This window comes from Amphibalanus amphitrite, unplaced genomic scaffold, assembly GCF_019059575.1.
Source record: "Amphibalanus amphitrite isolate SeventyFive unplaced genomic scaffold, NRLGWU_Aamphi_draft 000056F_arrow, whole genome shotgun sequence".
NCBI classification, from domain to species: Eukaryota; Metazoa; Arthropoda; class Thecostraca; order Balanomorpha; family Balanidae; genus Amphibalanus; species Amphibalanus amphitrite.
In genome coordinates, this window is record NW_024881552.1 from 217,113 (window position 1) to 241,929 (window position 24,817).

General features: G+C 49.8%; 2 protein-coding genes across 4 annotated transcripts; both read left to right on the forward strand.

The window, feature by feature from the left end:
• The first annotated feature begins 8,086 nt into the window (after nt 1-8,086).
• LOC122378208 (cuticle protein 7-like) lies at nt 8,087-8,871 on the forward strand. The gene is made up of 2 exons (XM_043359013.1): nt 8,087-8,147; nt 8,275-8,871. Exons 1-2 carry the CDS (start codon nt 8,142-8,144, stop codon nt 8,728-8,730), a joined length of 462 nt encoding a protein of 153 aa, XP_043214948.1. The 5' UTR covers nt 8,087-8,141; the 3' UTR covers nt 8,731-8,871.
• Nucleotides 8,872-19,036: 10,165 nt separating this feature from the next.
• LOC122378207 (adhesive plaque matrix protein-like) lies at nt 19,037-23,547 on the forward strand. Of its 3 annotated transcripts, none has more exons than XM_043359012.1 (2): nt 19,037-19,097; nt 19,225-19,815. In XM_043359012.1, exons 1-2 carry the CDS (start codon nt 19,092-19,094, stop codon nt 19,678-19,680), a joined length of 462 nt encoding a protein of 153 aa, XP_043214947.1. In that variant the 5' UTR covers nt 19,037-19,091; the 3' UTR covers nt 19,681-19,815. The 3 variants fall into 3 exon arrangements, with proteins under 3 accessions (XP_043214947.1, XP_043214946.1, XP_043214945.1); XM_043359011.1 differs by lacking the exon at nt 19,225-19,815 and adding an exon at nt 22,930-23,547 and having other exon boundaries at nt 19,050-19,097; XM_043359010.1 differs by lacking the exons at nt 19,037-19,097; nt 19,225-19,815 and adding exons at nt 22,693-22,802; nt 22,930-23,547.
• The last annotated feature ends 1,270 nt before the right edge of the window (nt 23,548-24,817 follow it).

Sequence of the window (24,817 nt, forward strand, 5' to 3'; positions counted from 1 at the left end):
ACCATCGTGGCCACGCCGGCCCGACGCCTCTGGCACCAATGAAAATGTACGGCGATTTCTGCCGCATTATATCATTGCCGACACACAATAACGTCCGATTATTATGACGAGGGGCGGAAGGAAATTTGATTACCGTCGTTCACGCTTAATGGGATCCAGAAAACGAGCAATAAAAGTAAATAACTTATGAAATGGCCTGCCTCACATCAGCCACTTCATTACATCGCGCGACCACCGGAGCCCCGAGACCATTTCATGTGGCAGACCGAGCGGCGAAATACGTAAACTTTGCCCATTACGGTCACATAGTGACCCAAACAGCATTCTCCGCGGCGATCGACGAGAACCCTTCCACCCCTCCCCTCCCTTGCGTATCGAGTCTTGACAGCGTCACAGTTTGTTGACGGTTCTATGCACCTGAACGGCGGCCGGATCATGTGCGCCGCCCGCGCCTTTGTTTCGGCTAATAAAAGCGACAACAGGAGGACCCAGCAACGTTCCCTGATGTACCCTGATCGATGGTCTCACGATGTTAAAGAGTCACGTCGCTGATGGATCGCGTATCATCCAACAAAACCGACTCACAGCGCCGTGAACGAATTAGTCGTGGTAAAAACGCCAGCTGCCCATTACACTGTGCTTTTTGTCGCTAAAACCTCGCTAAAACCATACATTTGCGCCAAAAAGCAGCAACGCAGTTAATAAAAATATACGAGTATTTGATAAAGCGTTAAATTCAATGAGCTGTAAAACCTTCAGAGGCGCCCTTGTTAAGTGCCTGATTGATGGAATAATAAATAAGCTCCGGCCAGTGTCGGTGGGTAGCGTCACAGAGCCGTCCTTTATCCCCGCACGTGGGCCGTGACCAATGTCCATCACCCACCTGGGCACCCGACAGACACGGAGAAAGGGACGGCATGGGAGGAGGAGAGTGGAGGAAGACGCGCCGCGCACGGCAGCGGACTGAGGTGTTGCGTGATGGTGATGACGCTATTGTTCCGCCGGCTGTTCGCACGTAACCGTCCGAACCGCAATAATCGGACGTCCGAGGAAGTGTGAACCAATTCTCATCTCTGTCCGTCTGTCGGTTCACAGCACATTCACACGCTATCGCAATTTGAGCGCTCCGTCGTCTTTTTTAGTTGCACTGGAACGACTTCACATAAATGCCCACTGCCCATGTGCGGAAAACTCCAAGTTGACGAAGTGTGGCAAATCAGTGACGATAGCGGCTGACGATGAGCGCCATCGGATGCCGCCGGTGCGCCACAATAGTCCGTGCCGCGGCGTGAATGCGCCAAGGTCACTGGCTCGCCCTCCCGCCGACATAGGATCCACCGGGCCCGTGTGACCGCACCCCATTGTCCGCTCACACATCCGCTCCCCATCGGGGCACTATTCCACCGAACTTGGAGTCCTTCTGAATAACGGATCGTCTGAATGGGATGGATAATTTCACCCTCAAGGGTTGGCCGGCTATAGTGGCGATCGGTGAGCTTTATTGGTCCACAGAGCGGCGCCGGTGCCCACCGGACCATTCGTCAATTGTTAATTATTACATCGGACGGCGGGATCGGCTGTCACAGACAGCCACCTCCAAATGGGACCGGACAGATGGCATAATTGATTTATACTTATGAATGGCGGTGCTTCAGAGCACATTGTGGCGCCCTATGACTGTCTATGGCAGACGCATACATCGTACAAATCAGGAAAAGCGGTCCGTGCATTGTGACCGCACGACCGGCCCTTTGTGATTTGTTCAAATATGAGGGAAATGGCAAAGAGCTTCAGCTGTTTTGTCAGTTCGTATTTACAATGCTTTCTGATCCACATATAACTCATTTCCTAGCCAGTTTATCCTATCTCTCGATCACATCCTGGCTGCTACCCGCTCCTATTCTCCAGGGTTTCTGTTTCTCAACCGGTCGACTAGCTTTACCCTTCCATAAAAACAAAGCTCTCCAATCTGCTAAGCCTCATTTCCGAAGCCTGGTTTCGTCAACAGCTCCGAGCATAATTCATTTGTTCGATAAGAAAATTCTGTGAGGCCTCTTATCGGAGCCCTTTTTGAATTTATGCTTCATTTAAATGCAATATTGAGCGGAGAAGGTACAGTCGGAGCTCGGAGACACAAAGCCGTGAGCAGGCGGCGCTCGGGAGAGATCGAACAAAAGACGCGCGAGTCAACTACATGAGAGAATAGGAAACAGTTCTGATCTGATTAAAGGACGTGTTCAAATTCAATCTGCAAACAATCAGCCCGAAGAAGCGCAGCATTGTTTATAGAAACACATGATCATAGAAAGCATCCAAAGCTAGAGGAAATGGAAGATAAAACCAAAGTCGACGGTAATAAAAGCGTCGACAGACATCCGATGGACGTTGGTTTGGCAGTTGAAAGGAAGAATGGAAAAGGAGTTAAAGTAGAAACGTACAAACAAGGCGCAAAGAAAAGAAGATTCTCGGCTTAATTTTAGTCCCCGATTACAGCGTGGTGCATGGCGGCCGGCGGAGTCTTTCTTGACAAAGGAACTATGTAGTACCTATTGGACGAGCGGCTGCGGAAAGGCTTGAGGGTCGCGGACATTGTGTGCAGTGGATGGTATTCTATCGCCCTGAGATGGACTTTGCCGGTCGGTCTCTAGGTGGACTCACTCCAACCAACCGGGTAGAAAAGTTCCAATCAGTCCACATAAAGTCACATCACGCAATCCATTATAAAATTTCAATCGGTCCTAATCGAGTCACTTTACAAACCTACCTAGAAAAAATAAATATCGACTCACTAAGCAAATATTTAACAGCTCAATCATGTTCGGCCGATACATTCGCTACGCTGATATGGAAAGACACTCATCAAAGCGTGTGTCAGACATTTCTGACACACCTGGTAAGGTCATGCTCACATGGTTTGACTACCAAAACGGTCTTAAACGCAGTATTACCGACCATTCATTCAGTCGGATCGACCATGTGGTCAGCCAAGCGCGGCTCCGTGAAGAAACTCAGCATCCCTGCTACTTTATCCAGTGACCCGAAACTAATGGATACAGCTCTGGATTCTATAGATGTAACTGGAATGATTGACGGAAAAGATGCTGAAACGCCCCCTTTGCGAAACTCTATTACACCATTGATATTGCGTGTAAAAAATATTTATGATACAATGTCTCATTAATAATTTTCAAAATCTCTCTCTCTCTCTCTCTCTCTCTCTCTCTCTCTCTCTCTCTCTCTCTCTCTCTCTCTCTCTCTCTCTCTCTCTCTCTCTCTCACTCTCTCTCTCTCTCTCTCTCTCTCTCTCTCTCTCTCTCTCTCTCTCTCTCTCTCTCTCTCTCTCTCTCTCTCTCTCTCTCTCTCTCTCTCTCTCTCTCTCTCTCTCCGCCGTCACCTCTGCCACCAATATCGCCGTCTCATATTACACGTCTGGTCGCCGGTCGACCCCGTGAGATAGTGATCACCGCCGCCCCCTCGACCTGCCGACCCTGCCGGCGCGACCGTCACCGCCCGGCCGCGGCCAGGGGTCGCCTTTTCGGGGCCGCCGGGCGCCCATTCATCGCCAATCGTGAGCGGCGTTATGCAGGTCACCGCGGCTCCATTCGGTGCGTGGGTAACTAATCCGGCGTCCATTGGTGCGGACGCCGATCTGGGCCAGGACCGCAGGCGGTGGCGGTCGTTAGTTGGGCGACACCAGGGGACGGAGGTCGGCACGGACTCCGGGTGACATGTGGTTACAACCGGGTGACCAGCATGGTTACTTTGGTTGGTGGAGATACCGCGACCTGAGGCTACATGGGGTTGATACGTCATGCATTTGCATGTCACCGTTACATGTAAGCTTGTCGCAGTGTGAACAATCTGCAAAGTTGGTGCAGAAAGTCCGCCAGACATTCGTTGTTAATGACAACACATGCACTTCTGTCGAAGAGAACTGAGAACATCAATCATTGGGTCATTATAAGACGAATCGCATGTAATTATTGCAGCGAGTCATACTACTAAATCATTGCAGCTGCCTCTATTATGCGTGGTGACCAGCATATTTTATCAGGGTAACAAGTGATCAGCCAAAGACAAGTAGGGAGCCCAATAAGAGGGCGCAATCTAAGTGTGTCTCAATATTGCTGACATTCCGTTATGGAGCAAACGCAATACTGGAACACTTCAAAGGAGAGGATATCATGTTGCATCCCACTAGTGCATGACTGCTGATGCTCACTTGCGAGATCCAATTATCAAAATAGGTTCAAAATTCGCTAAAATTCGTCACATCTTTACAGCTTCACATCAGCTAAAAACGTAAACCCACAGTTGCTCGGTAAAATTTACAAGTTAACTGTGAGGTGGAGTTTTGGGAGCACGGGAATCCGGTGCCAGAGAATCTAAGCGAATCGCAATCTTTCTAGGCAGGTATTACCTTTTAGACATGTGTCGAGTCGCATGTAAGGGCAGAACGCGGTAGTGCCTACGGCTCGGAAAGTAACCTCCGATTACCCAAAAACTTATGGCCCGACAACTGAACCCTGCGGTCAACCACAATCGACGTGCGCCGCGGATCCATATCAAACCGGCGGCAGACCTCTCACTAACTCTGAACGAATTCACACGGAACAGTGTGGGGCAAGTATTATTGTCATATTTCAGTCACGATACCTACAGTGAAACCCATCGCACCACCGGGGCGTGCCGAATCCTTCATGTGTCGCAACTAGAGAGCATTATGCATAGATCCAGTGACTATTCCGACCTACTGCTGCAGCTCACTTGTTTATCTATTTCAACCACCAGCACATAAAGGGAATGGGTTAACAGCACACCAAGGTACCATAACACTAATAATGAACCAGGGAGTAGCATAGCTAAACAACAAGCCAGTCAGACAGCAGGCAAATAAAGAAAATGACTGTAGTGTCCAGTGCAGGGTGAAACAATGCGTAGCAGCACCATTAGTCAGTCGCACTCCACATCACTTTTCACCTTGCCACCTTTGATAATCAAATGAGCGGCATTTAGCGATATCTCGACTATCCGCTGGCGGGCCGAGGTCGGCGGTGACCTGGCCCTATGGGCGCGGTCACCCCGCCACCCGAGGTCACGGGCGCGCCGTTGAGTAAGCCGGGTGGCGCAGGGTGGCGCGGGGCGGCGCGGCCGGGGGCGGCCCCGCCGAGGGCCCTACAGGGGCTCTGACCGGCCCGCGGCGCCGCCGGATAATGACCGGCGGTGCCAGCTGGTGTAACGCAGCGGCCCACTCGCAGAGCCGGTCTGAATGCTGCCACGATCGACCTTCGAGACCGGGAGGTCAGGCTCGCCAACATATGTCGACTCAATGCGGAGAGCCCGCCAGGAATTATGTCCGCTCCACTGACTTTGCACAGTGAATGGACAAAAATAATGCTCGACATTTCGTAAGAGATACGTCCAGGGCGGGTCAGTAGCACTTGTGATTGACCAAGTTGTGATAGGTCTTTGCAGGACAGCTATTATTATTTGGGGCCATTTCGCATGGTGTATTATCACAGCAATTGCCTAAGAACTGACAGATATTTATCAAAAGGTAAAACAAAAGGTACAAGAGTGATTTTATTTTTGACCAGATATCCGTAAATCCGAATCGCCAAGCGTAGACAAACCACGCCAGCCAGCGTTCCCACTGAGCTGTCTGTCACATTATCCACTCGGCCTCGCCCCGCCCAGTTCCGTGACGACCCTATCCGGTGTCCACTGGAGCCGGCCGGAGGTTACCGACCCTGGTCAGTGGTCCTACCTTCACTGGCGCCCCACCCGAAACTTTCCTCCCACCATCGGCCGGCCTGGAGCACCTGTAACTACCTCCCACCGGTCATCTATATCGCTCCGTTCCGCGGGGGGAGGGGAGGAGGGCGTCGGTCGGACCACGCGCTCCTCGGGTCGGACCTTGACTGGGGGAGGGGCGGCGGGAGGTGGCCGTGACCGTGTGTCCCAGACGTGACCTGACGGCACGGCGAGGACGTGACAGGGCGCCGGGCGCACGGAGGGAGGAGACGGGAGGGCGGGGCGGGCTGCGCACAGGACCAGTTTGAGCGCGCACATGTGCTAATTCTGCACGGTTTGAGGAAGGAGAGCCGCTCCCAAACGAAAGCGACCAGTTTCCTAGCTCCTGGTTAGCTCCAACAGCAAATGAGCTGCACAAAGGCGCCACTGAACAAAAATGTATAGTGACTTTTCAATTGGAGTTATGTGCAGCACTGACATATTACCTCCGCGCTGTTCATTGCTCACGAGAACAGGGTCTGACCGTGACCCGACAGGGTCCCGATCAAACGAGCCGGTTATGGGGAGGATATTGACTGCCGCCTCCTTTGCGAAAGAAGAAACGTGGGAGACGGGAAAAGTGGTGATCAGAATTCCTCATAATAAGAACCTTTATATTTGCACAAGTTTCCTCAAAGCGCCACGCATAAGGTCAGGGTAAGACTGAAAGTAAAAATCTTCATCCATTGCGTGTCCACCGAATAGAACAAATTCGCTGAGGGTAGTAGATTCAAACTTCGGATAACTGACCAATGGTTTCGGCAACAAACTATCTCAAAGACGGGTCATGGCCACCTTTTTGGTTATCATACTCTTGCGTTATTCCTGAGAACGTCCCAGTCCATCTGATATGTTGCTAAATGATATGGTATCTAGCCAAAGTCCAAAGTTTGCTTTAAACTGCACAGCAGTCTATAAGAACTCGAAATCCGAGGAGTTTTTCGAATTTGCAGATTTGTTTCAGGGTGGGTAGGCTGCCTGACACTTGCACGACAGCTGGCCACGATTTTGTCGTGGCAAGTCGTGCATTTTTAGGCACAAACTGAGAGGCTCCCACACTGTTCACAACTAGCTCACGCATAGTTCACGACAAGTTCGCGGCTATTTCACGAAAAGTTCACAAATCAGTCCGCATCAGTGTCCACATTGACACAAACTGGCACGACGAATTCACGCATAAATTTTGCATAGCTTGTGCACGCACTTGCCGCATTAGCGCGAGTTTGTGCATTTCGTGACCACTCAGGGCACGTCGTATAAAAATTAGGCCTTCCTACTCGTCATATTTGGCTTGCTTGAGCAAGAGACAACATGCTGAATACCAGAGACAAAGCTTTTGCGGAGAAAAGATGATGCCTTGTCTCGCAGCTTCTCTAGGCTTTGTTGAAGACCAACAAAAAAAAGCGCAAAAAGGCAACTCTGCCCATTGGTAGAAAGAAGAAAGAAGACATAGAAGAAAGACACAAAGAAAATTGCTTGTCAGGGAACCAGAAGTCACGAGTTTGATATAGTATGACAATCTAGGAATGTAGTATGACAACCGGAGAATGACGGGCAGTGTCTAGGAAGACCCCGCACCAGCGCGAGCGTCACTGTCAGGCGGTACTGACAGTCGTGAACTGCGAGTGAACTCTGCGTGAACTGCCCGTGTCATGTGCAAACTTTTCGTGAAGTTAGTAAAATCGTGAAGCATTCGCGTCATCAATGCGTGAAGTATGTACATGCATACACGTGACAGTGTCAGTACTCAGTGGGAGGGCGAGGCCACGTTGCCACGCCGACCACGTCCACCAATTCGTGAACATGTCGTGAACTATTCGTGGACTCGACGTGAGGTGTTCGTGAGCTCTTCGTGGCAGTTCGTGACGGCCCTGCAATGGCGCGCAAGTGTCATGCATTCGTACGCATCCTCCTGCATCGACCCGATAATGATTGAACGGAGCGTGCTGAGGCTGGAACCATCTATCATCAAGTGGGTTTTCCGTGGCACCCAACATTACTTGCAGTGACTGCCCGATTTAACCGCAATAGTGTGTCACTAGGGTGAGGATAAGCAGGCATGTTCTGTTGGTTCGATCACATTAAAAAAGACATACACTAGCAGCTAGGTCCGACGGGGTGTCGTTTCCGCCCTGTCTGCCCCGCCCCGCCCCGCCCCTGTAGGTCTGTTAGCGGTAAGGAGCAGCACGGCAGGGCACGAGCGGCCCCGTACTTACTACGGGCGCCGCCCCTCACGGCCGGCACGACCTTCGTGAGCTGTATAAAGGCTGCGGCCACAGCGCCGGTCATATCACTCACAGCCGACCCGCCCCGGGACCAGCCCTCTCACACCCTCAAAGGAAACTACCATGAAGGTAAGCAGTAGTGCTTGGAGCGCATAAAATGATACGATACTGAACAGCCATGCTTTGAAATGCTATATGCTACAGTATACCATTAAATATGCATTTTGACCCATTTACCCATTCTCTTTGCCCACAGCTGTTCGTCTTTGCTGCTCTTCTGGCCGTGGCTGTCGCCGACTCTCGGCCTGCCTACCGTCCCGCCTACCGTCCCGCCTACCAGCCCGCCTACCAGCCCGCCTACAAGCCCAAGGGCTACGGCCACCACGACGACTACTCGGAGCCGAGGCCCTACCAGTTCGGCTACGCCGTCAACGACCACTACCGCGGCGCCGTCTTCTCGCAGAACGAGCAGGCTGACGCCTACGGCAACGTCGAGGGCTACTACTCGGTCAACCTGCCCGACGGCCGCGTCCAGCACGTTAAGTACGTCGCCAACGACTACGGCAACAACGCCGAGGTCACGTACACGGGAGAGGCCCAGTACCCGCAGTACAAGCCCGCCTACCAGCCCGCCTACAAGCCCGCCTACCCGGTGCACCCCGCGCCCGCCTACAAACCCGCCTATCAGCCAGCCTACAAGCCTGCTTACTAAGCCAAGAATGCTGAGTGTTTTGATGCGTAATTTATTCGTGTTTGGCGTGGAGATTCAATTTGTTCCGAAAGTGTATTTGTGCGTCAATGTTCTGTGTGTTCTCAAAACAAAAGATGAATACAATCATGTAAAGAGGTAAAACCTTTTATGTGTTTGAGGACAGGCAATACTGTCACATCATGTAAAACGTGTAGTTAACAGTGACGGAACACTATGCCGTATTATCCAGTAGTGGCGGAACACCTTCAATTAATGGGGGGGGGGGGGGCACTGCCGAATTTTGGTCCCATTCTTTCCATGCAACGCCCATAGGGCTAATGCTAAATTGCCAAAATCAAAGGGGGGTACGGTGCCCCGGTGCCCTCCCCGTTCCGCCGCCTATGGTATTATCCGTATTATTTATCCGTATTATCATAAGATAAACAGTGAAAACAAATGAACTGAGAAGTGAAAACAATATGACGGTGATTAATGAGTGATTCGCATGAAATCAGACGCAGGCTAATGCACGGTTCCAAGCAAAATAAGCCTGTAAACCAGACACAGCATCATTATGTTTCCTTATCCCGTGCCGTCGTATTTCTTCAAAGGCGACATCCTGACACTCTGACAGACCAGCATGATTTGAGAAAGGTTTGATATCCATGGGCGCCGCTTCTCTCTTTGGGCCAGACGAGAACGCGCATAAGCACGCATGCTGAATTTGAAGCTATCTGAAGGCAATCCAGAGAGTATTATGTCATATTTTATAACAGTGAATAAAGTACATAGGCGTATACCACTGCAGTTGGAGATGAAGGTCGAAGAAGCACTAGAGACAGCGGAAGCATGCACTTATCAGTTATCCTAAATATGTATACCCTGATTTCTTTCCTACGACGAAAATGCGATGTAGGGACCGGTAATGATAACAAGGAACCTTCCAGGGGGTCTAACTGTTCCTGGCCAAAAATATGATCATCTAATGAGAAACATGTACGACAAAAGCTGTGAAAAGGCAGCGAATGCAAACAAAATGGGTCCTGTTTACTGAGGACAAAAGCACGCAGAACCATCAGAAGCAGAGCAAAAATCAATGAATGAGTTACCCAACGCATCACCCACCGTTTTAATCAGCATTCACATCATCTAATTTTCACCTCTTTTTGAGTCTAAATAAAGAACTAACTGGCCGTCACTCCACTAAAAATCAGAGCAGAGCAATAGCTCTGGCCAGGGTCAAGGCCAGAGTCGTCATTGCTGGGCTTAAATCATATTTCAGGTTTCTTATCCGGATATTTTACGCACATTGCTAATTATGGCGTGCGTCGCAAATTTATTCTGGCATTGGGCAATCAGAACAAATGGTCCAGCCAGCATGGGTCGGAATCAAGACCTGTGTAACTAAGGACACTGTGGCGGTCGTGGGGCCTGGGGGTTAGGATTTCATACGCAAACTAATTACCAAAACATCCTGAGCCCTCTCAGACCGGTGTGAGGTCCTCTAAGACTAGTATTTCTCTCACCGGCCTTCAGGGCCCGGCGTGGGACTGGGTATTCGGCATTAGGTGGTAGCCTGCACGCGATGTGACCTGTGAGCCCTGTGAGGCCAGTTTGAAGGCCTTTTAGGATAAGCGGGCCATCTGAAAAATAGGTAGGACTTCAGTGATTCGAGTCTCTGAGAAGCCCTGAGTCGGATGCTGTCGATCTTGGTGGGGCTCTAGCTTCCTGTCGAGGGTTTAAACCGCGCCGTGGAGGTGGTATGAGTTTTCCGTGCTCGTGCTGGCGGGAGGGGGCGTTTTCACGCCCCTCCCCCATCTAACTCGGCTTTCGGGCCACGAAGCAACACGCGATAAAAGACATTCAATAGAGTGTAAAAAAAAGAATGAAGAAAATATTTCAGTCATTTTTTTAGGTCAGGTCTAAGGCCAGGTCACCAGTAGTCATCAAGGGTAAAATGTGTTCTATTTCAACATTTTTCGAAAAACTGGCGCATGACTCGGGTACTAAAAGAGCTGCAGCGCCGCGGAAGCACGCATTCGATAGCCCTCTTAACCTTCCAGGCGGTGGGGGGAGGCATTTTTTTGCCCCCCCCCCCTTTAGTTTTTTCAATATATCTCGAGAACCGCTGCGCCGATCGTCACCAAACTTCCAGTACCCTCCCGGGAGCAGCTAGCGCACATGGTGACCAAAACTTTTTTCCAAAGGCTATGATAGGTTGGCCGCTAATGACGTCAGAGTGACGTCATTTTTTGCAATTTTCGACCCAAAAAAAGGTTTCGCGGGAAGAGCTGTCAGGCCTACAGCTTTAGAGATACAGAAAAAATGTTTCAGGCATAAAAGGTGTGGAATCAAAAGGGCTACAAAACTGCTATTTCGGTTTTTCGATTTTTTTTTTGATTTTGACCCCCAAAATCAAAAATTAGATTTTTTGAATATAATAGCAAAAAAATCCAAAAAGTTTTTTTTGAATTTCAAAAAAACGGAATATATGTGATAGTCCCTACCGCCTTCTATCTACATACCAAATTTGAGATCGATACCTCTTTTTTTGGCCAAGTTATAGCGAAAAAACTGTTCAAAATTGATGACGTCAAATTTTCAAACTCAATTTTTAGCAATTCTAGACCTCGTAGCGCAAAACAAAGACCACCATTAGACTCCCCGTGACGAGCTGCATCGAATCAATACCCATTTTATGCAAAAATATCAACTTTGAAATTTGACCTTTTTTGACCTGACCTTGACCTGACCTCCGCCAGAAAGTGCCTAAACCGTACCTGATGGTCTTATAACCAACACCATTGAGTTGGAAATGAAAAACTGGCCATAAAACATGCATCGCATAACCTTAGTAAAGTTGGGCTCATGTGGTGACCCTTGGTGACCTTTGGTGACCTGACCTGTGACCTGACCTGGTATGACCGGTGACCTCTAATAGCAACATATGTACTAGAAAACTGACGCCTCATCGCTGATTTTCGACAAAATGCGTTTTACTCGGTGTTGTAGCGCTTTCCCTAGAAGCCCCGTGAACGGTGAAACATTTTATCTTTGACCTGAGGCCAGTTTTACCAAAAAATACCAGCCGGCCGCCGAAATAAAATATCCAGCCGAAAAAATAGACGCCACACAGCCACGAGTTTCACCAACAAAAAATTCCAGCCGACTTCGGACGGAAATTATTTGTCGCCGGTAGTCAGCTGATATTCTGTTACGATATCAAATTACGATATGTCAAGGAGGTTAATAAATCATTTAAAGCATGTTTTCAATCAAATTGAAGCGTGATTTCTAATGCAAATGCTATATACATTTCGAAATATTATTATCGTAAATTATTACATTATTTTCAAGAGTAATAACAACAAAGTAGAGCATTATAATCTTTCATATCTATATTAACATTCTGGTGCCCAGCAAAAGCCAATCAATACAAAACTACCAAATTGTAAACGTAGGTACGTCATTCATAAAGGTGACGTAAGGAAGCTTGCATTTAAGGCAAATTTAAGATGGATCTTTTTTTCCTGTCAGCCTATTATATTAATTTTTACAATACCTTCAACTTGCTATGTACCTTTTTGTCTGTTTTTAGTCGCACCTTGTAGAAAATCATCGTGTAGACCGAGAACGCAATGTGTGGACCTCCACCTATGAGGTGGGGACTAGATGGGACCACTCCAGTGGCAGCGGAACACCTTCAATTAAGGGGGCACTGCCGACTTTTGGTCCCATTCTTTCCATGCAACGCCAATAGGGCTTATATTAAAATGTCAAAATCAAAGGGGGGCACGGTGCACCGGTGCCCTACCCGTTCCGCCGCCTATGAGTCCCGCTCCCGACAGATCCGGGATCCGCACCTCTTTCCTAGCTTTCAAAAGAGCGGCAAAGAAGCGGTCAACATTGCTCCCAGAGACGCCACCTGAAGCTGGACGGACGACGGACAGTTCCGCAGCCGAGCGATTGAACTGCGGTGCTACGAGGCGGCTTCGCGTGCACTGCATTAGCACCTTCTAGCGGGAGTAAGAGGGCTAACGAACTCGCCAAGGCCTATATAAAGCATTGTGCCAAGGCGAGTGTCTTACCTTAGGAAAATACCTACCCAGATTAACTGCTGCACCGCGGTCATTGCAGGGCTGAGGGTGGTCGCTCGCTCCGCTTCGGCGAGGTGGATGTCAGACTGCCCGGCTAGGTGGTTTTAGCCGATATGCAGGCCCCGTTTGCCGGGCCCGGTCGAGAAGAAGGAACGCCACACAGCAAAGAATATTCGCTCCGGGCCCGCTACACTGTTCCAGCTCGTAAGTCGTAACAAATTAACAATACCTGCGCTAGCGTCGTCGACCGTCGTTCGACTGCGCCCAGTACCGCTCAGTGGAGAGTCCTGCCGAACTCCTCCGCGTGTGCCGAGATCATTCGTTGCGCGCGGACACAATCGTCCGACGGAGACCGCTCTGCATTATGATCGGGTGGTCACCACCTTGGTCGCCGGCTTTCACACCCAGCCGAGCCGTCTGGCTACGCCCCAAATGATCGTCTAAGCCTTTCGATTGGTTTGTAACTCGGGTCTAATATCGAAATATTTGGGAGTTAGGACATGTTAAATCCGTGTTCACGAACAAATATACATTATGCAACTAAAACGCTTTACTTACTTTAACTTTTCTAGGCTGATGACAAGGCATACACCTATTCATTGCAATATTTCTAAAATGTAAATAAATCATGAGCAATGGGCATAAAAAACAACAGCGATCCACTAGAAGCTAGTGTGGAAATCCACTGACGTAGGTCGCCTCGTACTGGCGCAGCTCGTAGCTCGTCCAGCAGCGCCAGCGTCTCCCGCACCCGGCCGCCCGCCTTGCCCGCCTGCACCATCAGCCGCTGGAAATGGCTGCGCTGCCGCTCCAACATTAGCTTGACCGCCTGGCCGACCCGGCAGATGCGCGCCGTCCGACGCACGCAGTGTGCCTTCAACAGCGCCGGGATGTCGTACGACACGACCGCGTCCACGGCGTCCACGTCAATACCGCGCGCTATAGCCTCGAGCACACCAGCGCGGCCATCTCACCTAGCGCGCGCCGCCGCCGGCACGCCGGCACTACCCCACAGAACTCAGTCACGCGCGCGCCCAGCACAGACAGCGGTAGCTCCAGCTGGTGCGCCACCTCGTTCCAGTTGACCAACACGAGCGAGCGTCGCCAGTCGGGCTGTCGGAGCAAATGGTGCATCACCAGCGGCTTCAGCGGCTGCGGCGCCACCACGTTGAACGACTCGCTCAGCTCGGCCGGCGTGGTGAACCTGCCGACGAACTAACCGGGCAGTGCGACGGCGGCGGCCGCCGTGCCGGCCGCCAGCAGTCGCGGCTGGAACAGCGACATTCGCTCCAGCTTCTCCGGCCTCCGGGTTCTGTGACAGGGTGGCCAAGAACGGCAGCTTCTGCAGCGGCAGGTGAGGCGCGCAGACGGCGGCGGCCGTCAGCCGGCCGGCGATGCAGGGCGGCGGGCCGTGGCCGCCGCCACCCGCTCCACCGCTTTCAGCCAGCCCGTCTCGGCCATCTCGATCACCCGGTCGGCTTCGTCGATCACCAGGTAGCGCAGGTGCGCTAGCGAGAAGCCCTCGGAGCTGGTTATGTGATCCATCAGCCAGCCGGGGGTGCTTACCACGATCAGCCAGGGAGACCGGGCCGCGCGGCCCCACCGCCACCAGTTGGCGCCCCCTCGTGCCACTGTGTCTCCACCAAGCAGCCGGACGCAGAGCGGCGTGTCGGCGTCGTACTGGCGGAACACGGCGGGCACCTGAGCGGGCAGCGCCTGTGTGGGTAGCACAGCTAGCGCGCGCACCCGGCGGCCGGCGCCGCGCCTGCACTACCGGCAGCACAAACGCCAGCGTCGTACCGCGGCCGGCCGGCGCCGAGACGCAGAGGTCGGCCGGTGGCAGCGGCGACTCTGTGGCCGCCAGCAGCTCGGGCAGCACGGTCACCTGCACCAGGAACACCTGTTCGATGCCCTCGGCGGCCAGCCGGGCGCGCAGCTCGGGGCAGAGCGCCGGCAGATTGGCCGGCGCCGGCCGCCGGTCGCCAATCGGCTGCGGGTGCGCCAGCCAGTCGGGCAGCGCACGCGGTGCACGGCCTGTCGGCTCGAGCGCTCCACCTCGACCAGCACGGTGAAATCGTCAGCGGCGGCGTCTCCGTCCGACTCGGAGGTGTCCTCACTGTCGTTATTGGCGACGGCGGCTGCCGCTGTGCGCTCAGTCGGCCATCACAGCAACACTCGCCGATGATTAGCGTCATCGAAACCGTCGGACGACGGTGGATTCACCACCGTTTTTGCAGCAGAGACTGGAAAAACCTCAGCAATAAACAAGGAAAAACCTCACAACATGCCACAGCCTGCAATTGTGCATATTGTCATTATATTTCTCACATGACAGAACATATTTGTTGCTTTATTCTAGGAACTGGCATGAAAAACATAAGCTAAATCAAGCTAAGTGAATTATTATTGCATTTCAACATAAGACTGGGAAAAAATCCTTGTCACTGTCAACATGACCAGTGTAACGGACGGGCTGCATGAACATTTCGGCGCATGATCTGAAAACTCTGTGCGCAGAAAGTTCAGCGCTGAGGTGAACAAATAACATTTTGGCCGCAATTTGCCTGGTGCCTCCACAATTTTCCAAAACTAACTCACAATACTTACAGCCAGTTATAACATGATCCCTGCATGACTCAAGCATGCAAGATACACATGCATTCAATATCAGCACAGTGCACACACAACAGTTATGGATTCATTTACATTTTACAACATTACTATTATTTTCTTTCCCTTCAATATTGGCAGCATGACTTGCTGAGTTCAGTGGCACAATCTTATGACAGCAAGTTTGTTCGGGTTCGCAACCATACAAACTTTGCACGTTTTGCTTCAAAAACAAGCCTTTATACATTTCTTTCATGCTATTCAATTTCTTTTTAAAAATTTATTGTCATTTATCTTGAAAATCTTGCCAATTCGGTCTTAGCAATGTCAATACACCTTCCCTATTCCGCACAGCTCAAGCAAGTTCCACCCAAAAGTAGTAGTCATGGTATCAGTAGCTGGCGCCTTGCCATGTCAAATGTAGCTGAATAAGTGAAAACAGTGACATATTTATTTAAAATCTTGAGTCCAATGAGCCTACCCTCTCTGCCTCTCCTTCCAGCATTTCTTCAAGCACCTTCAATTTTCGAAAATGACCTTCCATCATTATTTTCCACTTCCGTCCGAGCAATGAACTTGTAAGCTGACCACTAGTTAATGCTCTATCATCTTGCTGTTGGGTGCTTGTAGCAAAAAGATAATATTAAACGAAAAAACTAACACCACAACACCAAACACCCGTCTTGTTGGTTTCTTTTGGTCCTGCCTGGTGACAAAGGCTCTTTCTTTACGCAATATCATCAGTATTCCTCTTCTAATCTTGAAGCCCAGATGCTTTACAAATTGGCTATGAATGATACTAAATTATTATATCAACTGAGAAGCGCAAATCACGATAGTTCGTAACAAATGAGGCCAATTATTCCAACACGACATCAAAAAAATAGACGGGGTCGCCTGTCTATTTTTTTGGGCTGTTTTTCTACATATAATGGCGCAGATAAACACTCCATTAATGCCGCATTTGCCGTTGGTGAAACTCGTTGGCTATTTTTCTGGCTGATACTTTTTCACGCCGGCGGATATTTTTTCGCCTGGTTGGTGAAACTCGTCGGCTGGTTTTTGACAGAAAAATTGCGCCGGGCTGCTATTTTTCTGTTGGTAAAACTGGCCTCTGACCTGTGACGTCATCGGTGACCCCGAGGTCAATGAAATTTGGTTTCCCTCAACAAATTTGACAGGGCTATCGAACGCCGTTTGAATTTTCCGGATCCGTCCCGTAGTTTCGGAGATACGAGGGGGGGCAAAAAAATGCCCCCCCCCCCCACCGCGCGGAAGGTGGCTGGTAGGCCCACCGCCTGCCGGGTTAACGCGGCATTCTGGGATGATCTCACAGATTTCATCTAGGACCAACGGCAAATTTTTGCCTCCAGAGGGCAAAAACTCGAAAAGAGACATTTTATCAAAAAAAAAGTTTTCGGTAACAAATTTTGGCTCAAGAAAGGACATTTATTCTGCCAACATCGTGTTCCACTCGTCGAGACGCATCGAATGAACTCTCATTTGAGATTGAATGGTCATGTTGCACATAAGTATTTTTTCAGCTACATGAAAGAGCATTATAAACCAAACTAACTTCAAAATCATGCATGCTTCAAGAGCAAAGCTCGGAGTGGGAGAGAGTTTGTGATGCCTGAATCTGAGTCGGAGTCTAAGTAACGAAAAAAAAAACGGCGACTCACTACTCAACACATATTGTACACAGGGTTACTTTTACAGGAAAAGTTGAGAGGGGGAATAAAGTTCGGGGCAAAGGCGGATCCAGGGGCATCTGAAAGGGGGGTGGGCGGCAACACCATTAGGTTTTTCGTTAGGATGGAGCCCGCAGAACCTTACCTACCCCCAAATCCTATTCTTTCCTCGGGTTTCAGCCACTTTATTTTGGAAGGTTGCCAAAAATAATTTTGCTAAAAAATATACGCACCTACCTTGGCTGTAAGGGGCGGGGGAGGTCCCAACTTGACTGCGCCCTTGCAAATGCCAATCAGTAGTATCAACATATCAGTGGTATCAATAACTAGTAGGTATACCCCGGCCAAACATTAAGTAACGCCTTTCTAAAGAGAGAGGTTAATCCGCGCCCTGATTGGAGGTCATTTTGGCCCCCATGTGGGTTTTCTTGAAAAGCGAAAAACTGCGGCGCGCAGCGCCGCCAAATTTTTAGTACCTTACCGGGCATCAATTTGAAACCTTCGCACAAAATTTCAAGTCTTAGGTCACCTTAGGTCAGGAGTAATTGATGTCAAACTGTTCGAGCAAAAATGAGCAAAAAACATGAAATTCTTAAACGCTCACAAAAGCTACAGTTAACGAGCAATTCCAAAGTTCTTTGTGTGGTCGTGTATGTAGAGAAACGACGGCGCTACAAAACTGCAACCTCTACAACTACAAGGTGGGCAGTGATATCCGAACAAAAACTAATGAAGCACAAAACTTGAATTATTACTATTAGTATTAGTGAGCAGTGAAAGTTCCATTGTGAAAGCCGGCTGTGATGAGGTACATTTTTTTTGCGCCCTGCTCTGCATGCAAAGCAGATGAACGTGAATGCTGCATAAAGAGAGAAGTCATTTATTACTCAAAGCTTTGATGCCTATGGGACAAAAATAACGTTGTTTTTCCTTCAATGATTCCGGTTTGGAGGATGGTTAAACACGGCCATTGTCATATTGGGACAAAAATTTTAGATGTCTGGCCTTGGCGTCGATGAAAAAGTGAAAATAATCGTGAATAAATGGGTCGTTTCTGAGAAAGAACACAGAATATAAAAGGGGGTCCAAAAGGGGGTCACCTTCTTTTTGCGTCAAAGGAGGGGCCATGGCCCATTGCCCCCCTCCCCCTGTATCCACCCTTGGTTCGGAGAGGTAATCCCGTCCCCCGCCGGTTTCTACGCCGACGCCTGTACCGATATGTCAGTGATTGCGAAAAGACGGAAGAGACAAGACAAGAGACGGTCCCACCGACGCCACCGACTATCCGATCGGTATCGGGTCAAATCTGGAGTTCCTGCTGCACTGAACGTAAAATGGTTGGATGGAACCGAAAAATGAGAATTAATAATTATCTTAACGCCGGCAACGTTGATTGATGACGAGAATCTGATTAACGATGACTATAGAATCTGAATAGCGAATTGATTGAAAATGGGCTCCAAAATAAATTTGAAAGGGGGAAATTCCCCCTTCCCTCCCTAGCCGCTCAGACACGATTTGAAAGGGGGAGCGGAATTTTCGAAGGGGGGAAATTCCCCTCTTCCCCCCCCTTTAAAAGTAACCCTGATTGTACATCGTACATAGGTACAGTAAAAACACGTCGCCATCGAATCAAGAAAACCATAAGAATATAAATAAAATGGAATTGCTTGCATTTAATGCAAGAAACCCAGCCAAAAGTGAGCTTCTGAGACGGAGCGGGACGAACAGTAGCGGCTAGATAGGTCCGGCAGGGTATCGTTTCCGCCCTGTCTGCCCCGCCCCGCCCCGCCCCCACAGTTTGTTAGCGGTAAGGAGCAGCACGGCACGGCACGAGCGGCCCCGTACTTACTACGGGTGCCGCCCCTCGCGGCCGGGACGACCTTCGTGAGCTGTATAAATGCTGCGGCCACAGCGCCGGTCATATCACTCACAGCCGACCCGCCCCGGCACCAGCTCTCTCACACGCTCAAAGGAAACTACCATGAAGGTAAGCAGTAGTGCTTGGAGCGCATAAAATGATACGATACTGAACAGCCATGCTTTGAAATGCTATATGCTACAGTATACCATTAAATATGCATTTTGACCCACTTAACCATTCTCTTTGCCCACAGCTGTTCGTCTTTGCCGCTCTTCTGGCTGTGGCTGTCGCCGACTCTCGGCCTGCCTACCGCCCCGCCTACCAGCCTGCCTACCAGCCCGCCTACCAGCCCGCCTACAAGCCCAAGGGCTACGGCCACCACGACGACTACTCGGAGCCGAGGCCCTACCAGTTTGGCTACGCCGTCAACGACCACTACCGCGGCGCCGTCTTCTCGCAGAACGAGCAGGCTGACGCCTACGGCAACGTCGAGGGCTACTACTCGGTCAACCTGCCCGACGGCCGCGTCCAGCACGTCAAGTACGTCGCCAACGACTACGGCAACAACGCCGAGGTCACCTACGAGGGCGAGGCCCAGTACCCGCAGTACAAGCCCGCCTACCAGCCCGCCTACAAGCCCGCCTACCCGGTGCACTCCGCGCCCGCCTACAAGCCCGCCTATCAGCCAGCCTACAAGCCCGCTTACTAAGTCAAGAATGCTGAGTGTTTTGATGTGTAATTTATTCGTGTTTGGCGTGGAGCTTTAATCTTTTCAAAAGTGTATTTGTGTACCAATGTTCTGTGTGTTCTCAAAAGATAAGATAAATACAACCACGTAAACAGATATAACAATTTATGATTTAACGCATGTGGAGAGACGGCCAATTTTGTATTTCCCTATAAGCAAAACATGTAGTCGCAACAGCGCGGCGCCATGTTTCCAAAATCTTCAAAGGCGGCATTGTAACATTCTGAGTTCTGACACTCAGCTAGAATTTCGCAAAGCGAAGTTGTTATGGTGTTTTTCGGGGATCTAAATACGTATTACATGCTAGTCTTGATGAGAGATGAACCATGCATTTGGGATAGGTCGGTTCAGGGCAGGTCAGGTCAACCGGTAGGCGGTAAGCGTCCTGCCGGCTATCCACAGTAGGTGTCAACTACCACTGACAGCTTCGTAACATTTTGCGTGGGCAACAAAACCATTTCGGTAATGTTTAAATGGGCGCTAAAAGCTAAAATAAGACCATCTCAGGTCAATGACCTTGGCCTGACCTACACGTGACCTTGACACCCAATATAATGCATGGGACAAACATTCCACATGTTGAAACGTTTACCACCACAAAAAGACTGGAAACGCACGAAAAATGTGCGCTTACATACACCTTATCGGCCTGACATGGTCTCGATAACAGGTCAACGGTCACTTGGGTCAGGGTCATTAAATTTTCAGGGCAGGTGTATCATTGATTAGCACGAAGGTACTGAAAGTTTCGTTAAGTATCGGACGCTTTTTGCGCGAGTTATTCCCGAAAAAAAAAACGAGGGATCCATTCCCCCCCCCCCCTGTAAGTGTGCGGATTACGAGTGAAGCAGATCCACAGGGCGTAACATTATACTTCATCACCGTGAATTAAGTATCGGTGTACCATTCACCACCAGACGGAGACGAAGGGAAAATCGAGGCAGTAAGGATATCACAGAGGCAGCAGAAGCAGAGGCGGATTCAAGAAAGGGGCATAGGAGCTACCGAAAAAGTATGTCGCCCTGCGGTATGTCGCCCTGCGGAGCCGCGAATCGAGCTCCGCAGCACTATAAGCCAGTATAAGCATCACAGTGCCAAAAAAAGTCAGAGGAAGGGTTTAGATAGGAATATGTCTTCAATTTTCACTATACGGGCCACCATCGTGCACTTTGCCGTCCTTGGCAGGTGGAATACATGACCTCACTATCACTATCTGACCTCAACCTCTTTCAAGAACTGAGGAAAGAACTATCTGGACGTCACTTCATCACAAATTAAGATGTCATTGACGACTGAGCACCTTCCTCAAACATCGCGATACAAAGCCACAAAAAGGAGTGAAATGCTATTCAGCGCTGATGAAAAATCGTATGAACATAAAGGGAGGAAAATTGAAAAAGGGAGTTGAGGAAAATTGGGGCAAGCATGTAGAAGCTAGGGATGCGGAGTCGGAGTCAGAGTTGGTCAAAGCGACAGTTCTGACCAGAGTCGGAGTCGTCAGTGCGTGGCTGAAATCCAGTGAAACGCTTTTTATTGGAGTACGTGTATTTTACGCAGACTTTCTACATACATATATACCTAATTGTGGTGTGCCCCGCCAGCCAATTCTGATATTTACTTATGCCTGACTTTCAAATGCATTGGTCGGGGAGGCTGGGGACATTACGTCAACCGAAAAAGAGCTTCGCGAGAAACGTTGTCCGGCCTACAGCTTTGAAGATACAGAAAACTAACTAACTAAAACTAATACAGACATAAAAGATGTAGAATTGAAAGGGCTACAAAACCGCTATCTCGGATTTTTTTTAAATTTTCGAATTTTGACCCCCAAAAATTAAAAAGTAATTTTGTGATAAATTAGCAAAAAAAATCCAAAAAGTGTTTTGAGTTTCAACAAACCGGGTTATATATGATAGTACCTACCGTCTTCTATCTACATACCAAATTTCAGATCCATGTCTCTTTTTTGGCCAAGTTAAAGCGAAAAAAAACTGTTCAAAAATGATGACGTCAAATTTTCAAACTCAATTTTTGGCAATTCTAGACCACGTAGGGCAAAACATCATCAAACTCCCCGTGACCAGCTGCATCGAATCAATACCCATTTTGTGCAAAAATATCAACTTTGAAATTTGACCTAATTTGACCTGACCTTGACCTGACCTTCACCAGAACGTAACCTAAGCTGGTCCCAAAGGCTGCCTGACCCACATAATCGCATTTGTCATGTAAAATGGACCATAAAACATGCATCACACGGCACTTTCATATTGTGACCCCCAGTGACCTGACCTCTGTGACCTGACCTGCTATCAGTGACCTCAGATAGCATAGTATGTGTTTGACGAACAATGTAAAATCGATGGTTTTCAATAACTTACTAATTTACTCGATTTCACAACACATTTCTTGAAATGCCTGTGAATGGTGAAAATCCGACCTTTGACTTGACCTGTGACGTCATCGGTTTGACCTAAGTCAGTGAAATTTGGTCTGTGAGTCCCACGGTAAGGCTATCGAACGCCGTTTGAATTTTGCAAATCGGCAGGTAAATTTCCGAGATCTTACGGGGGCCGAAACGCCCCCCCCCCCCCTACGGATGGTAGGGTCCGCCGATAGCCCTACGGGGCGCGGGTAAAGTCCTAATGGTCTGCTGTGAGCCTACTGACATTTTTGGGTTGTCTTGCACCGGAAGCGAGCCGTCTAAAGTACGATCACTTTTGGTACAGCCACCATCGGACCAAGAACGCCACAAGAGTGAAAAAGCATCGCTTACAGTTCATGCACGGAGTCGAACCAAAATGAAATTTCCGAGACGGAGGGAAACAAACAGTAGCGGCTACTGCCGACTTTGTATCGTTTCCGCCCTGTCTGACCTGCCCCGCCCCCACGGTCTGTTAGCGGTAAGGAGCAGCACGGCACGGCACGAGCGGCCCCGTACTTACTACGGGCGCCGCCCCTCGCGGCCGGGACGACCTTCGTGAGCTGTATAAAGACTGCGGCCACAGCGCCGGTCATATCACTCACAGCCGACCCGCCCCGGCACCAGCCCTCTCACACGCTCAAAGGAAACTACCATGAAGGTAAGCAGTAGTTCTTGGAGCGTATAAAATGCTATGATACTTTACAGTCATGCTCTGAAATGCTATATGCTACAGTATACCATACGAAATGCATTCTGACCCATTTAACCCTTCTCTTTGCCCACAGCTGTTCGTCTTTGCTGCTCTTCTGGCCGTGGCTGTCACCGACTCCCGGCCTGCCTACCGCCCTGCCTACCAGCCCGCCTACCAGCCTGCCTACCAGCCCGCCTACCAGCCCGCCTACAAGCCCAAGGGCTACGGCCACCACGACGACTACTCGGAGCCGAGGCCCTACCAGTTCGGCTACGCCGTCAACGACCACTACCACGGCGCCGTCTTCTCGCAGAACGAGCAGGCTGACGCCTACGGCAACGTCGAGGGCTACTACTCGGTCAACCTGCCCGACGGCCGCGTCCAGCACGTCAAGTACGTCGCCAACGACTACGGCAACAACGCCGAGGTCACCTACGAGGGCGAGGCTCAGTACCCGCAGTACAAGCCCGCCTACCAGCCCGCCTACAAGCCCGCCTACAAGCCCGCCTACCCGGTGCACCCCGCGCCCGCCTACAAGCCCGCCTATCAGCCAGCCTACAAGCCCGCCTATTAAGTCAAGAATGCTGAGTGTTTTGATGTGTAATTTATTCGTGTTTGGCGTGGAGCTTTAATTTTTTCAAAAGTGTCTTTGTGCGTCAATGTTCTGTGTGTTCGCAAAAGAAATAATGAATACAACCACGAAAAAACATGTTTTTTTTTGTGGCAAGAAACAGAACCATGCAAAGAGTAACGACAACTTTTCATTGCGAGTCTAATTCTGCAAAGCGTCCGGTCTAGCTAACAGCGCAACTTGAAAACAAGAGGATAAGACAAGAGGATAAAATAGGAACAAATCAAATGAAAACAAATGACTATGACTCAATAAAACCAGTAAAACGCCTTTTGGGCGAAGAACGAGCGAGCGAGATAGTGAGCCCTGCACGTGCGGAAGGGCGAGAGGGTGCTTCCAACGGGCTTGCGCAAAGCACCTTTCTAACCGGTCGCTAGCGGTGTGCCAAATTTGAACGCAATCGGCCCAGCCGTTCCTGAGAACTGGAAGCGGCATTCTGCACGTGCGCACGTGCAAACGGGGTCCAAAATGACTTTTGCACGGCACCCTACTAACTGGTCCCTAACCGTGTACCAAATTTGAGCGCAATCGGCCCAGCCGTTCTCGAGATCTGGAAACGCCCCCTGCACGTGCGCACGTGCAGTAGCACCCTAACCGCAACACATGGGAATGCATTGCCTGGTGGGTGCCTACCTGTATGCCAAGTTTCAGCGAAATCGCCCCAGTAATTACCGAGTTACTGAAATGGGAACAAATTTGGCACCTCTTATTGTTGTATTTTGCACGTGCACTGGGGGTGACCCACATGCATCGAGGGTATCCTATTTTGGGTAGAAGGGATGCTGCTACCCTACAAAAATTACCGCAAGTCAATCGCCCAAGCGGCTGCTGAGATATGAGCCTCTCAAAATCACTACTTTTGCAAAACAGCTTGAACACCCTTGACTTTTCACGTGGCACGTGCCACGACGGTCACTGAGATGTATCAAAAGTAGTCAATTACGGGGTAGAAGGGATGGAGCTACCCAACAAAAAAGACCGCAGGCCAATCGGTCCAGCGGTTGCAAGTTATAGACCGATTTTGATAATTTTTGGTTGGTATTATATTTGGTTCTCAAGAACAATGTTCCCGCAAAGAAAATCTTGAGAAGTGGTTTTATCTTATGTAGGAGAGACCTAAAAGTAAAAAAGATGAGTATTGGGCCCATTGAGGACCGAACCGTCATCCAACTAATGCATTTGAAACGGCATCACACTGAGAAAATACATCAAGAACGTGAAATTAGCTTATGGCGAGGAAAGCCCATCTCATGCACTTACCGAAAATGAGGAAATAATTTTCAACTTGGTTGCATGGTCCTTGCAGGGAGGTCAAGAAGTGAGTGACTACCAGTGACTGATAAGGTGGTGA